This window comes from Aptenodytes forsteri, unplaced genomic scaffold (genome assembly GCF_000699145.1).
Source record: "Aptenodytes forsteri isolate BGI_AS27 unplaced genomic scaffold, ASM69914v1 Scaffold404, whole genome shotgun sequence".
Taxonomy (NCBI): domain Eukaryota; kingdom Metazoa; phylum Chordata; class Aves; order Sphenisciformes; family Spheniscidae; genus Aptenodytes; species Aptenodytes forsteri.
The window spans coordinates 4,596,481-4,612,676 of record NW_008795629.1 but is presented as its reverse complement, the minus strand read 5'-3'; the positions used below and the strand labels follow the sequence as shown (position 1 = coordinate 4,612,676).

Here is a 16,196-nt window from a genome sequence, read left to right as displayed (position 1 = left end):
AGCAGCCCTCATTCTTCAACAAGCCCAAACAAACAAATAAAAAAAAACCCCAACACTTGCAGTCTTAGTTTAGAAGAAACATGAATGAAAGTAACAAGAGCTAAACACATATAAACACATAAACCTCCTTACATTTAGTTAACTATTCAGGGCTGAATATTCCTCCTGAGTACTGTGAAAACAGAGTTCCTAGATCATATTTATTTGATAAATGGGAGCCCTTTACTGCTTCTGCATGATATTTCTTTTGTGGTGGGCATTTGAGTCAGACTGCTAATGCAAAAGTAAGAAACAAGACAGCCCATGCATAGACAGGTCCAGGAAAGAGGATCAACAGGATGAGGATGAAATCCCTGAAAAATGTTTGCAGAAAGGATAATGAAAACCTTATGCTTTGGAATGTAATGCAACTCTTTTTTTCTATGTAGGATCTTCAGAACTTTCTACATTAAGATTTTCACTTTGTTCAATTAAGGAATACATATAAAGCACACAAGGCTATGGCAGATGTACATTTACTTGAGTCTTGACGGGTGGTAGGAAGTCAAGTTAATTCAGTCAGCAAAACTGAGTTCTCCTCCATAATAAATGACACTGCTTTCATCAGTCATCAGAGGTTCTGATGACTGTTATGGGAAAATCAAGTACTCTTCTTTCCTCCCTGAACAGAGCCTAACTAGCCTGCATTTCCTCTCCTGCTGTCACCACTGTGTGCTGTGCTTTCATCACCTGAGGCTGAATTTCTGCAGAGCCCCCAGAACATTCTCCCATGTAAGGGAATCCTTGTCTTCAGCTTTCAGTCTCTCCTCCAGCATTCGCAGCAACGTTGGGTTCTGAGAAAGGTAGACACGACCTGGTGCAAAAAGTGATGAAAGAACAGATGCTGAGATAGCAGCTTATGACAGAAAAGCTCCCTCTCCTTGGAAAAGTAAGCAGGATTGACCCCAGTTTCTTCTTGACAAGCCACAATCTTGTGCCAAGACCCAAGCAAACCTGCACAAATGAGTTGTCTAGCAGACCAGTTGCATTCAATCCAGCCACTTGGGGCAACAGAGGCCCCCACTTGCCAAGTTAGTACCACACAGAATCCACTATTCCTCTTTCAGTACATGGTTTCTGATCTATCACAGTTTTGTATACTCTAGGAAAAGAACAGAGATGTCCAAAGAGCTCAGGAAAGTTAGGTGCCCGACTGCTATTGCCTTTAAATGGGATTTCAGTTCCTAGCAATAGTTAGCTCCTTAAGTAGCACCAAACCAAGGGCTAATTTGGGACAGGCAGAGATACAAAGCTGCATATATATGCAACCAAACAGCAGTGATGCACAAAGATTTATTCAGGTGAGGACCAGGAAGATGCAAGAGCAGCTGCACTAACTACTGTTGCACAGCCTAGTAGCAGGTCTGCCTACAGGACCTTTAATTATTGGGGATTTTTCTTCTTTTTTTTTTTTTTTTGAGGCCCCCACTTGCCAAGTTAGTACCACACAGAATCCACTATTCCTCTTTCAGTACATGGTTTCTGATCTATCACAGTTTTGTATACTCTAGGAAAAGAACAGAGATGTCCAAAGAGCTCAGGAAAGTTAGGTGCCCGACTGCTATTGCCTTTAAATGGGATTTCAGTTCCTAGCAATAGTTAGCTCCTTAAGTAGCACCAAACCAAGGGCTAATTTGGGACAGGCAGAGATACAAAGCTGCATATATATGCAACCAAACAGCAGTGATGCACAAAGATTTATTCAGGTGAGGACCAGGAAGATGCAAGAGCAGCTGCACTAACTACTGTTGCACAGCCTAGTAGCAGGTCTGCCTACAGGACCTTTAATTATTGGGGATTTTTCTTCTTTTTTTCTTTTTTTTTTTTTTAACCCTCATGAAGAGGCTGAAGACTATATTAAAGGCAGAACCTGGGTAAGTTCCCACATAGACCACAAATCATCAAAAGAAGTCAGAAATGTTGAATATACAGTGTCAAAATGAAAACTTCCCAGATACTGAAAAACTGTTTTGAATGCCTGTAACAAAAGACAGTGAATCTCTAGAAAAAGGGTGCAAATAAGGCTCTAAATTTCCACATGCAGTGACATACACTTGTGAAGTGCCTATAAGCCAATCTTATATGAAAATGCTGCCTTTTTTTTTTGCAGCAAATCTCTTACCTTCTGCCAGTGAAGCAAAAGCATTGATGAGCCTTGCCATATACTGTCTGACTACCTCACTCTTAGAATGTAATAATTTGAGGACACTTCTCTGAAAAAGAAAGCAAACATTAATAAAAACTCACCAAAGCAGGAAATAACAAAGTTAGTCTTCTATAACGTTTTAAAAGCTTCATTAAACTTTCACAGCAAACAAACTTTGAATGCGTATCGATACCTTAAATAATGTCAATATGATTTAAAATTTCCCGGTTCCTTTTTTTATTGGCAGGGGACTGAGGTAGAGATGGAAAAATGAACAAATAAGCAAATTTGAGCTCCTCGGCTCAGTCTGTTAAAACACCATCAAGCTCCATGGTGTAGGGTGAGAATTATAATAAAACAACACAGTTAAAACTGATATCTAAAATTAATATTTAGCCAGTGACAAAAAAAAAATCTGTTAATTTTGTTGATGAACTTAAATGCAGTGATGTTATCTGAATAGGAATGTTTTTGTTTGACAACTAAGAGTGTGGGAAAGCAGCTCAGTAACTTACCAAGAACACCACATTGCAAACTATTTTTAACCTGTTTTACTTCAAGTATTACTTACACATAACTTTCCTCTTACAGAAATTTACAGGGAGAAAAACAGATCATTGATTTTATAATCCTTTAATTTTTCTAGTGAAGTTACTGTTGCAATGACAATGGGAGCCACAACGAACAAGTAGGCCCACTGCTTCAAACAACTGGGGAACTCAACTATGCACAAAATTCACTCTTACAAATGAAAAAAGTTGCACTTTTGTTAACGACAGTATTGGATTATCTGTGACTGAAGCAACCTTTCAAAATCAAAATACCAGCAATTCCCCTTTCTAAAGAAAGGTAACAATTCATTCCAAATTCACAGAAATGCTGTTGAACGTGTTATTACAAGTGCATAATCAGATATTCCACAGAGGTATTGAGACTAAAGTCCTAGTTCAGTTCTTATCCTACATCAGTGAAATGAATTGAAAGTATTATCTAACAATACATAATCACTCAAAAAGAGACATAGCATCTGATAAGCAAGAGCTAACTCCTAAGTAAGGGGCTCAGTAGGCTTCTGCTCAACTCACGGACATCAAGCACCAGGAGAGGTGACAAACTTCCACTTGTCTACAAGAACTCCATCTACACTGAGAGCTCTTGTAATGCAAAGCTTTGCCCATCACATTTAAAGACTGGGATACAGAAGTGAAATGTATCACGTGATTTTGGCACTACTACATTTTTTTTTCCCCTTCCAGAGAGTGATAAATTATTCTGAACAGCACTTTATAGAAATAAATGAGCAATATCACATACAAGTTGGAGGAAAACCCTTTCCAGCTGACCTGACAGTTGCTGTGGCAGTCTAGGAGGTCATTACTGATGTAGGCTTGCAGGACAGTGTCTCTCTGTTCTCCAGGATATGATGTTGTCAAGCGCTAAAATAAATAACAACATAAACAAACCAGTCAAATAAATAAATGGTAATGTGAATTCATGACCACTGAAGATCTTAAAGATGCTGATACCCTATAGTTGAGAAATCTCTTCTCATAGGGAGAAGGAATTAAACCTCAGTGATTTAAGGGAAAGAGATGAAATGAACTGACCTGACCTCAGCTCAGTGATCCACTACAAAACTGTTACTTGGGAGCTGTCATCACTGTCCATACAGGAAGGATACAGCATTACTTCCCATAAAGTTAAAAAGCCCCTCTAATAGCTACAGATGTGGTGCTTTTCTAAAACATCTGAGACAGAGTACTGGGCTAGAAGAATCACCAGTCAGACCCAACGGATGTTTTTTTATGTGAAAATGGACATGGAAGCTTGATCAGAATTCCACTATTATCATCTTTCATGTCTGTCACTCTGAACCCATCAGCTTCCTTTTTAGCAGGAAAATGTAACTTCCTGTTGTCACCTTTAATTTTTCTGAAATATCATTACATGATCCGAGCCAACCAAAATGTAGACTCTTGTAGAATATCTTGATTATAATGGAAAACTGGTGATTAGAGTCAGGTATTTCTTTGATACAGCAATATTTACATAAATCTGAAACAGGGCAATACATGGAAAAAGGAACTGCCTAAACCAACAATTTCCTTGAAAACACATCAGAAATTACTTCCACTGAAGATCCCAGGAATTCCTATCTGGCTTTCCTCAGACGGGGAGAGTACTGCTACAAATACACACCTACTACCTGGGCTTTTGTCATCATCTCAAGAGCCTCAGCAAGCTTCACTGACAAAGAGAGAAGTTGCCTGTAATGCTGAACTGATCACCAGAACAATCATCTTGCTCACAAGATGGATTTTAGTTCTGGACCCCTCCAGAAGGGACCTATTTCTTTATTTCTGCAGAGGCCATCTCCCTTACCCAGCGCAGAGCCTGCAGTAAGAAGGCCTTGAGACGATCATTCCCTGTAACCAAATCTTTCTTCAGCTTCTCATAATCCAAAGAGGGCAACAATGGCACATCCTGCATCTTCCTACAATGCAAACGGGAAAGACAATTAATCAGAATTCTCTCTTCTTATTCAGTGCAGCTGATGTTACTGAGGTGAGAAGAGTCAAAACAGGAAGTCTGTTTCAGGAAAAGAGCTTCCACATTTTTACACATCTGTTAATTTTATTAACGTTACCATGTTAGAACAACAGACTTTTTAAACTTGGACTTAATTTTTCACTATGCATGCAGCCCATTTACCGTCATAACTTGCAGACACTAAACTCTGACAACTAGCCAGTTGATGATCTGAGCTTTTTAGTGGCCCAAAACAGTACAGTAACATCCTTTTTTGCCCTGTGTGGACCACAAGGGCATGAGGGCAGCAGCTTGTGGCTCTTGGCACACAGTTATAAACAGACACAGTAACAAGCTGCAGCTCCAACTTCACCTCTGAGCCCTCATGCACACAGAAATGTCTTCTCCAAGGCAAAGGTGGTAGGCTGAATGGATTTTTACAGACTGGACTATGCTGGCTTAACATAAGACTTAATACAGGACCACTTTCCATGCACCAGTACTATCTTGCTATTTTGAGTTTTAATACTGCAATAGAAGTTTCACCTAACAAAATTGCTTCCAGTCAATGCTTTAATTTTAATATTTAAATATATTCCACTAAACAATTTTTACTCCTATCTTCCTATCCTACGACTTTTCAAAACAAACTGTTATATGTATAATTGTCCCTTTACCTTGTAAACAACAGAAGGATCAAAACAGTGTCTCAAAAATTTAATAAAACCTTCACTCAGGTATACCATCTTTATTTGATCTTATAAGCCAAAAATTATTAAGTCAGTCATAAAAAAATTAAACTTGAAGCACCCAAAAATCCACTTTACCGATTCCCCCTTTTCCTGGATTTGTGAGAAGCAAACCAATTACAACAACAGTACTGTACTGTGCAGAAACAGTAAAGAAAATACAGCAACCAACTCACAGGTGTGGAGTGGCAGATTTACTGGATTAGCAACATCCTGCTGAAATTAGGATGTTACTGAACCTGCCCAACAGAAGAATACAGATCACACAATATTTACACACGATGTTCACTGAGGTCAGAGGAAGCACACGGAGGACGAGTGATTCCCATCTGCAGACAACTGGCAGCGCGCTTCAGTTTACAAACCCCTCCTCCTCTTCTCTACAGATATAAGTGAAGCTCAGCAATAAATACTTACACAGGGGCTAAAGATGCTCTTAACATTGTGGAAGCCTGGATCAGAAAAAGAAAGAAAAAAAGAAATCACAACAGATTAGTCCAAATTTCACGCCAACAGTGTTAATAATGAGGTCCACAGTGAATTCTCTCACTGAGGTTCTGCAGTTCTTTTCCTATAAAACCTATGTTGCAAAATAGAAACGCAGCTAAAGAAAGAGGACTTCAGTGTTCATCTTCCTTTTCCATTAAAGTGTTTCACAGGTAAAAACCTCTTTTGTTATGATCTGGCTATGTTATCTTCACTGTCATACTCCAAAAATTACCTACACTTGAAGCATTTAAAAAAAATAAGAGGAAAAAAGTGAGTAGAAACTACCATTTGAAGCCCGCTGAGGAAGATGAAGAACTTGCTAAACACATTTATTGACTTCACAAATTTTAATACCTTAAATTTGCAATAATATTCCACTGGAGACATACCATGTATTACAGCATCCAAATTTACTATAATTCTTTATTTTGACACTAATGTTACCAGAGTGCCTGTTGCTACTAATATATACCCCTATATATAACTATTACTATGTAAAGAAAAGACAATGTATTCTAGCATGGATAAAACCAATATGGAACAGCATGCCATTTCTCAGTGGTTCTGCCTAGGTCAAGTTCAATTTAAGCCTGGATATTTCCTCTCTGATGCAGTGTGACACTGAGCATATGCAGCCACCACTGCCGCACAAGTCAAAACTTAAAAATATCAACACCATATAAGTGTGGTCTGCTTCAGTAAATATTTTTTTGCTAGAGCTAATTGTAGGTGAGCCAAGAAGCAGCAATTCTGGCATAAGGGTGCTTCATATCATGCATTCTGATGTCAACTGCATGCCATATTCGCAGAATATTCAGTGTCGTCTCTTTGTGTTGATCTCACTACTCACTTTCTAAAAAATCTCTCATTACCACTTACGCCTTTAAAACCGGTCATCTAACCTAGCCTCTTTCAATGGGAGCTATATAATCGATGTCTATTGTCAGATTTAAAACTGAGGGATTTAGGAGACAAAAAGCATGAAATACCATAGAGAATATTGAATTACACCAGCTGACATATTCTTGAACACCGTACCTCATGGGTATCCTTCGTAATACAAGGAACTGCTCTCTTAGATGTGAAATAAGCTTATACGCACATTGGAAAGCATTTTATATTATGTTTAAGTCAATGAATGATTTGTACACAATAGACAATTAACAGGTCATACGCTTCAAAATTAACCTGTCTTGACAGCAGTTCTCAAATCAGTTTATTTTACACAATAAAAAAGTCTTTCAAATTATCATAACTACCTAAACTGTTTTCCCCTCATTTATTTGTATTCATTTGCCTTAGCATTTTTGATAAATATCAGAAGTTAACTTTTATTTAAACAGAAGTTTTCCCAGTCAAAACCCATCAGCTTGTACCTGAGTGCGCAATGAAATCACAAATCATTTTCGTTGCCTTCCTCGGCACCCTTCTCCATTAAAGGAAACGGGGAAGAAAGTGACTATAGTCCGTTAAAGCAAAAGAAATGACAGAGCCCTTGAAGATGAGAAGGTGAGACAAAGAACAGTAGTGAGAAAAGGAATAGGGCAGGTCACTAAGAGTAAATAGATGTATATAAAAGCTCTCTGCTTCTCAGCAAAGTCCTTTTTACCCACCACTTCTTTGGTGCCTTAGAAAGAAAAACACATGCTCCAACCAAAATCTAACTAAAGGATATATAATTGGTAAAGACACATGCATCACCCTTCCACACAAATAAAACTTTTTGGCAAGTGTAAGATTTTGCAAGCTTTTATAAATTTCAAACTACAGAAACTTCAATTGGAAAAACATTTGGATTTTTTAAAAATCAATCAGATCAAGCAGGACAAAGTCCTATTAATTCCCAAATGACCTTTTAAGCCGGCAGATGGAGCACAGCAAAGCACTTAGTACGGTTTGGCTCTGTAGTCTACCTACACCAAAAAGGCACCACACAGTGAGGCAGGCCCTATACTGGAGCTCTGAGGGCCGGACCACTGAGATGGAGAACCTTCTTGTCCAGCACTCACTTTTCTGACCAGACCCAAGTTTATCAGTCTAGAACCCGCACAGGAGGAAGGAAGTTCTCTCAGGCGTTTGGTGTTTCCAGGAAAGCAATAAGGATACAGTTCATATTACGTCAGGTTCAATGAGGCAAAACAGAAACAGTAAAGTTTTTCAGGGCTAGTTCGTCCTTCACTGCACCTTCATTTCTGAATCTGACTGACTACGGTCAGCACCACTGATAAGCAGAAAGAATGCAACCATGTTACAGTCAGAGATTTCCTCTCTTCATCTTCATCTACATGATTGCAATTAGTCTTAAGTAAGCTAATCTGTATCAGTCCAGTATGGCGTACTAAGACATTGGCTTGGGTCTCAGGAGATACGCTTCTAGTCCTGATTCAGCTACCGACTACAGACGGAATTTAAACATGTCGTTTCACATCTCTGGGCCTCGATTTTTCTCATCTGGAAAGCATGTTTTTTGAGATCTACCAATGATATTATTTTGCAATTAAACAATCGAATGCTCGTGGCACAACCACCACAAACAGAAACCCAACAGATTTAGTGTTTGATTATGACGAAATAATTCTGCAAAATAAGTTAACTACAGCTGGTACAGTATAGTAACAACTCTGATACAAGTATTTTCCTGTTTTGGAATTTATTTAGGCCTCTATTTTAAGTAATTTTATGGGAACAAAAATTGCAGTAAAATATCACTAGAGAATTCTGTTTCTTCACTGGGCATTTTTTGGCAGTTATGCAATCCAGCAGCTCTCCTTTGGCTCATAGGGCTATGATTTCACGATCCACACTACTTTGGGTCAGACAGTTGAGGCACCCTGTGAAGCACACAGCCACACAGCGTGCCGAGGGACAGCATCACGCGCTCTCCATCTACTGCTAAATGGGTCTGAAGAGATTTTTCATCAGTTTAATTTTCAAACAAGTGATCCAAATACAGTACTGCTGAGTGCTGATCATTCAGTTTAACATCCAGGCTACCTCTTGCCATAGGGTCTCAACTTTTCATCTTTTTATCCTCATTTTTAAAGAGGAAAGACATGCGGTACCCCAGACCCTCAGAACCCCACTATCCTGCCAGCCTTTCCCTTCCTCATACCATGGCCTCTTCAGCTCTCGCTTCCAGACCACCGTCAGTCTGGCCAGCACCACTTCTGCACCCATTCCTTGGCTGCTTTCACCACCTCCTGCAGCAGCATCAGCATCAAGGGGCGCCTGTCCCAGCACAGAGCTCAAGCTGGTACCCCTGATGGGCCATAACGGTTTGTACCAAGCCTCACACCTCATTTTTAATGCTGGCAGATTTGACCAGTTGGAAGCAGCAGTCTCAGCAATAGGAAGCACTGGGTTATGGACTCAGGTGGAAATTAAGCCTGGGGAATACGACCCATACTCTGCTGAAAATTTCATGGCTTCCTTCGCAGTAATGTTTCTAATTAAAAGAGTGAAATACAGACCTGTCCTAATATTTAATTTTAACTTGGTTTAATACTCCTATTCCTTAAGCAGAGTGCTCTTCGCCTCAGAAAGTGCCTTGCTCCACACAAGCAGGGAAGGGTAAACGCGCATTATGAATTCCCTAGCAGGCAGCCCACCAAAGCAAATACACACACACAAAGCAAATGCCTCAGCACCTCCTTTTGCATTTCACTACCTAGTACTTGTTTGTTTGTTTCCATTTCTCCTCTTTGGTATGGATCTGAGATGTCCCAATCTCAGGATATTTACCCAGTTAAATATCTTTACGTAACCTAACCCCAAAAAGCTGTGTTAAGCTCTAGCTCTTGACTTGCGCATTAGCTTTAACAAAAGGAAAACTGCACCTCAAATACAGCTGGGTCCTACAAATCAGCTCTTGGGCTTACTTACATCAGCACACTTACTTTATTTAAGACGTATAATCTAGCCAGTGGAAAAAGGTCATCATCTTCACTAGCATCTCTGTACACAGCAGATCCAAAGCCAAGCTTCCACATGCATTACTTCTGGCGGGAGTGCCAGCTGAACCAGCCTTCACCCCTCTCAACACACTGCTACCACAGAAAGCAAAAGCAAGAGGTTCTCAGGAACAAAAACCTGCCCTACCACCAAATAAATAACAAAGCTCTTTTTAAGTTCTTTGCAAACTTTAGCCATGTGCTTTTAAAAATGGACTTCTGTGTTGCAGATACATGTAAAAACATGAAACCTTTTAAAATTATTTTTAGGAACAAAGGGATACATTTAACTGAGGAAAAGGTTATTGAAGTCTGGAAGCGGGCAGAACAGAGCCCACTTCAGCCTTTCGGTTTTTTGATCCTCACAGATCTGTTCTTCTCTTTCCTGGTGTTCATTCTCAAATCTAAACGCTGAACTCCGATATCTTGTCATTTCTGTGGCAATAGTGCAAAAACTCCAACTGTACTGTGTTTTTAAGAGAGAGTATATTGGATGCTGGAAAGTTGGGACTTATTTATAACAGCTGCTTTTAAATAATTGGACAAGAGAAAGTAAAACCATCATCACTGTGCATTCATAGCCCTCAAAGCACTCTATAGAAAGTAAATTCTTAATATTCTTATAAGGTTAGCAGAAACATTATGATCTTCATCTCCAGGTGACGAATCTGAGGCCACAGACTGAAAGGCAAACAGAGTCAAAGGCACTGCTGACAGGTAACTTCCTCATTACACATTCATCATGTCAACCACCAGACAATGCCTCAATCAGCCAAGTTTACATAGCTCCTCTTTGCTACCAGTTTTCTTAGATTAAAAAGCATTTATTTCCTCAGCATTTCCTCCCAAGCCCTCTCCCCAATCTTACCTTTCCTGGAACAGGTTAAATATTAATTCAACCTTTTGAGTAACAGTATTCCTTAAATTGCCAGTGAATGAAAGAGTGTGAAGAACATGGGGCGTACATGACTCATCTGCAATACGTGACTCCCAACATTGATGGACTTAATCTTGAACAAAATACTTTTCATGCAAAACCTATCTTGAGACAGAATCATTTGTCATAATTGAAACACATGCAGAAACTAGGTGTCTTAAGGAAAGGAAAAGAAACAAACACAAGAAAACAACAGCCCAAGCATAGCTCATTCTGGTAGGATCATGGGGTATGACTTATGTTTGTGTTGGTTCTTGCCAAAGCCAAACCAGGTGCCATATTAAGTCAAGTAATTCTGTCACGATGCAGATTAGCCACAGATGGCAGCCCTTCATTTTTGAACAAAGCGAGGCATGAATACAAACAGCATGGAATAAAACAAAGAAGTTCAAAGGGGAAAAAAGAATAAAATCAGTATTTATAAAAGAAAACAGATGCATTTCATGTGCAAGCCAAAACCACAATTGATTTTATCAAATACTGTAGCCCTGTATTCAAACCAACTCCACTTTGCTATTTGATGTATATATTCATAATACGCTGAAGGCTAAAGCTGAAAGCCAGATTCTGTCCTCAGTTACCACTCTGAAAATGTGCTGTAAGAATTCAGTGTAAATTAAATGCAGATTCAGAATTAATAATCAAAGATACTTGATGAATATGTGAAGAATAAAACCAAAGTTTGAGCAAATTTGTACATATCATTAGAACTCACAAATTTATGTTGAGCTCATTTGTTATACGCTAATGACAAGACTGCTACATGCAGCCTATGACGGATTACACTCCGAGCTTGTGTAACCTGGCATGTCTACTGGAGCTACACAAATTTATTTCATAAGAAGATCTGCAAATGTTTTTAATTAATTTTTTTCTTACTTATATGAGAGAGATATGCTGTTATGAAAACTTCCCACTTGGGATATAAAACAGGTTCTCTAAGACATCTGAAGTGTACATAAAAGAAGTCACACTGTAATACTGTGTGATAATGTAATGACAAGACAAAATGTCAGAAAAAAGTATAAAATACTATATATAAACAGTGAGGGGAGGCTGAAAGCTATCTATGTATTCAAGAAATACCTCAGAATTAGAGTCAGATAGCTTTACAAAAATGTTATAAACAACTCTGCATTGTAAGTTATTACATTCTACATTGTATAAAGTTACATTTAACTAAGGCTACCTGTATAAGGGCAAAACTTTTCTTTAGCAAAGATCATTTAATTCATAATTGCTCACCTGCAATCAACTTTTCTCAATCTCAAAACAGACCATTATGAGAAGGAACAAAATGCTAAACGTCAAGCAAAAGGTGTCCGTTATGACCATTCACATCATCAACAGGAACAGGTTGATTGATACAGGTGATCTTTTAACACAGGTGAATGTGGATAGTGTTCTCTACATCAAGATGTAGAGATACATGTAAGGAATAGTCCGTTGCATTCAATAATTCTGTGACTATTTCTCAAAACAAAATGTTGTTTTAAGTGGGAAGCTGAGTGCCCACAGGGGTTACTGTAATTCCAGGTGACGAGTAAGTTTGGGGAAAAAAAGTACACTTTTTCTTGAAAGGTGAAATCTTGTTTTACCCAAAGAAAGCGATAAAAATATAAATATGGATTATTTTAAAGTAGAATACTGACCGACATTTTTCAAAATTGGTGTCAATCACTTTTATGAATTGATTACATACCGAGTTACTTAGAACTAGACTCATTTCCTCTCTTTGCAAAGAATGCACTGACTATGGGCAAAATTAGATACTTATGGTGTACTTGTAATATTGCCAGAATACAAACTTCCATCTGGGTTACAGAAGTCACAGGCAGTACACAGAATACCGTTTTGCTTTTTCAGTTTTCAATGAAAGAGGATCCATTTTAATTGTATGAAAGAATTTTATGATCTTTACTACAGAAAGTTTCACTTTAGAAATTAAAAATACAAATACGTAAAATATGATGCACCTCTGAAGAGCACAACTCAATTTGCTGTATTATCTTAAGCAGTAATATTTATTTCCTTTGTCAAAGGTGTTGTGGGATCAGCTGGTGTTGGCCCACTTCAGAGACATTGTATACTATATACACTGATGTTCATGTGGAAGAAACAATTGCTTTCTGCATGCTATAAGAAGCTGTGTTTCATGTAAAAGTTGTGGACAAAGCTGCTCTCTTGTTGACATGCTGTGTTATGTGTATTATGAAGCCATAAAGTTACTCAGAACTTCTATTCTGTTCTCCATGCAGAAATTCCAAGCCTTGCACATTTTTTGGCTCTTCATAAACCATACGGTTAATGTCACGACAAGTTAAAACGCAAGGAAAATTGTTACACATTGTGAAATGAAGAGAAATATAGACTGACAGACTGGGCAGGCAATGTGAAAGGATATAAAGATATAGACACTTACATATCCGTCATCACAAGGGCTCATAGAGTAATATCCCTTTACGGGCAAACAGGCACACATTAAAATAAAGAAGATTAAAAAAAATAAGTTAACAGAAATAAATCACAGAGAAATGCACAGTTCTAAAAAACCAACAGAACAAAATTAGCTAAAAATTAACAGACTATTAGCTTTGAAAAGAAAAGTATAAGCACCTTCTCCCAATTCACATACTTGTATGCTTTAGGGCTGAAATCAGTGTGTCTCTCTTGTGATATATTTACATTACAAGTTCTCCTTTCAACACTTGGCAAACATACCTAGTCTGCACATTATTCCTTTATAACTGTCAGTTAGAATAGCTATGTACCAAGCACCGACACATTTATGTGAAAATCAGACTTCTGTTGTTCACTACACTGAAGCAGCTGAGAAAGACATACCGATACACATGATATCGATCAGAAGACCTCAGCTTCTGAGAAAGCAGCTGCAAGTATTCTCTATACTTGCTTTGACTGGAGTTTCTCACCAGCACATAATGAAAGCTGAGAGAGACAATTTAAGGTGTTTCAGCCATGTTATCAATTCCTCATCCCAAAAGGCTCCAGGGATAAATTAAGAAAAAGTCTCTGGAAGGAAACCTAAGATTTAGTTACTAAAATAAAAACTGGTGATAATTCACAGTTTGAGTAGTTTAGTACAAAATATGCCATGTTGTCTTTAATTAGACTAAAAAATTTAACTTAGAACAGATTTGTATCTAAAAAGAACAGTCTTAATTCAAAATAAAAGTACGCAGTTCAACACAATGAAATAAGACCAACATTAATTATTCTGCTTCTAGTCTTTCTGTGCAAACCTGCCAATACTTACTTTAGAGGACATATTTGTGCAGATGAATAAGCACATAAACACTGTTTAGCTGGTTCCTCTAACAGACATATACAGCCTTACACAGAAGGTATAAGAAACTTGCCACTCTTCATTGTGAGCAGAAAATAAAGTTCTTTCTATTCTTTAACCAATTTTAAAAATCTGACATTATTCCTTTTATTATCATCACACTCAGAATTCCCTGATGTGAATGAGTATTTTAACTTTCACGTGCTATACACACATACAGACAGTTCCGGGCAAAGACATTTTAAAATTAAATTTAAGACAAAGGACAACATCGATAGAGACCAATAAATGAGCAAAAGAAACCAGGAGATAACCTATATCATGGTAAGAGGACGTTTCAACACACGCATGACCTGAGCCAGTGAAAATGTAGGCATCAAGACAAAGATGACATTAAAGGCAAGTTTTAACATTAAAGGAAACCACAAAAGGTTGGACCAGATGACCTTTCAAGGTCCCTTCCAACCTGGGCTATTTTATGATTTGAGGACAATAACAGGAAAAGTTTGTGGAAACCCCTACTGATGGCAACACCTTACCTTTAGAGGTGAGGAATTTATGCAAACAGAAAAACCTGCCCAAGTTGCTGCAGGTAGTTGTATCACCTGCAGCAACTTGTGAAAAAGGCATCACATACCGTATCAGCAGAAAAAAAGAACTTCTCTTTGCTTACATAAAGAGGTAGGTTTGTTTCTTCTTTACCATATATAAGTGGTAACATATAAGAATCATCCCATGGACAGGGATGGAGAAGACTGACATATTTCATCCTAAGAAAAGTTTGCTTAGGGTAGATGCTGTTTGCTGTAATGTGCATATTATTTTTAAATGAAAGAGAGTACATCCACATAACGCTCGGTGAATCCGCTCTGAATGGTTCAGAGTAATAAAAAAAAAAAACAACCCCAAAAAACCCTTCTGTTACCCTGTCTCCTAGGTTTCATGTGGTCTCCTTCATGTGGTGCAGAAAACTCTTTCACAAGTAAGAAACAGAATACCTGCCACGAACTATTACAGCTTGATGGCATGTTCACATTTGCAGTAAAAAGCGTGTTTGAGGAAAAAAGCACAGAGCACAAGAAAAAAAGAAGCCCATGCTAGTCTTTACAGCTATCCCAGAAAATGAAAAAAATTCCTCCTTGTTTACAGTTTGTAAATGACAGTTTAACTTTACAGAAGAGCTGGTGCTTTTGTCCAGTGACAGAACTAAAAAAAATAAAAATAAAAAATTTTCCACAGCTTCAAGAGTTGTGCCAAAAGAGACCTAAAATTTGCAAGGGACATTAATTCACCTAATTGTAGCTACAGGTAAATATAATCAGACTGAATAGCAGTAAACACATAATGGGCATTTATTCTATTCCATGACACAGGAGCAATATATGCTATAAGTACTATACAGCTTTCTAGTCACAGAAAGATTCTCCAGCGGTTAACACACATCTTGACTATTGACAGAAGCTGCGCATCTGAAGAAGCAGTTCCTGTTTTCCCTTTAATCCAAAGTTTAGAGAATCTTATTACATTATCCCTAATCCAAGAAATTCCAGAAAGGTGTACATCTTACTTGAATCAGAAAATCTATTTGTGGGTTTAAGACTTGAGCTTGTGCTATTTTCAATGGGGAGTGAATGTACAGCGCTTCAGTGATAAAGAGCCAGAACCCTCTTGGTTTCATGATGTGTATTAAACAGAAAATTGCAGGCATCAAAAACCTACAACCCATGCTTTTTACCCACCAGAAAAATCACTATCAGAAAGAAAAAAAAAAAAGGTAAAAAAAAAAGTAAAACTTAAATCATCTCAAGAGTATTAAAGATAAAAGGGACTATGATAGATCATTGTATTTAAAACTATTCTTTTCAAATTCACCATTACCCTCAGTTCCCTGTCCAAACGAACATTAGAAAGTCAGGAATCTGATTAAATCTTCAAATGACTGTTTCCTCAGCTTGTCAGACTTGGTGCTCTGACCTCCTGTTCTTAGATCCAGACCTTCTGCTCTGACAATTCTCTCAGGTTTCTTATCTCCCAATTCAGGACCACACAT

At 38.0% G+C, this 16,196-nt stretch overlaps 1 protein-coding gene across 1 annotated transcript in view; it reads right to left on the bottom strand.

Annotated features, from left to right (window-relative positions):
- Positions 1-16,196, bottom strand: part of ARMC9 (armadillo repeat containing 9) — a 71,645-nt gene that overhangs the window by 31,458 nt on the left and 23,991 nt on the right. Inside the window, exons 9-13 of the mRNA XM_019472880.1 lie at positions 5,881-5,915; positions 4,568-4,679; positions 3,529-3,621; positions 2,162-2,252; positions 730-853 (exon numbers count right to left, since the gene is read on the bottom strand). Of these exons, the coding sequence (XP_019328425.1) occupies positions 730-853; positions 2,162-2,252; positions 3,529-3,621; positions 4,568-4,679; positions 5,881-5,915 (455 nt within the window). The remainder of the gene's footprint in view (positions 1-729; positions 854-2,161; positions 2,253-3,528; positions 3,622-4,567; positions 4,680-5,880; positions 5,916-16,196) is intronic.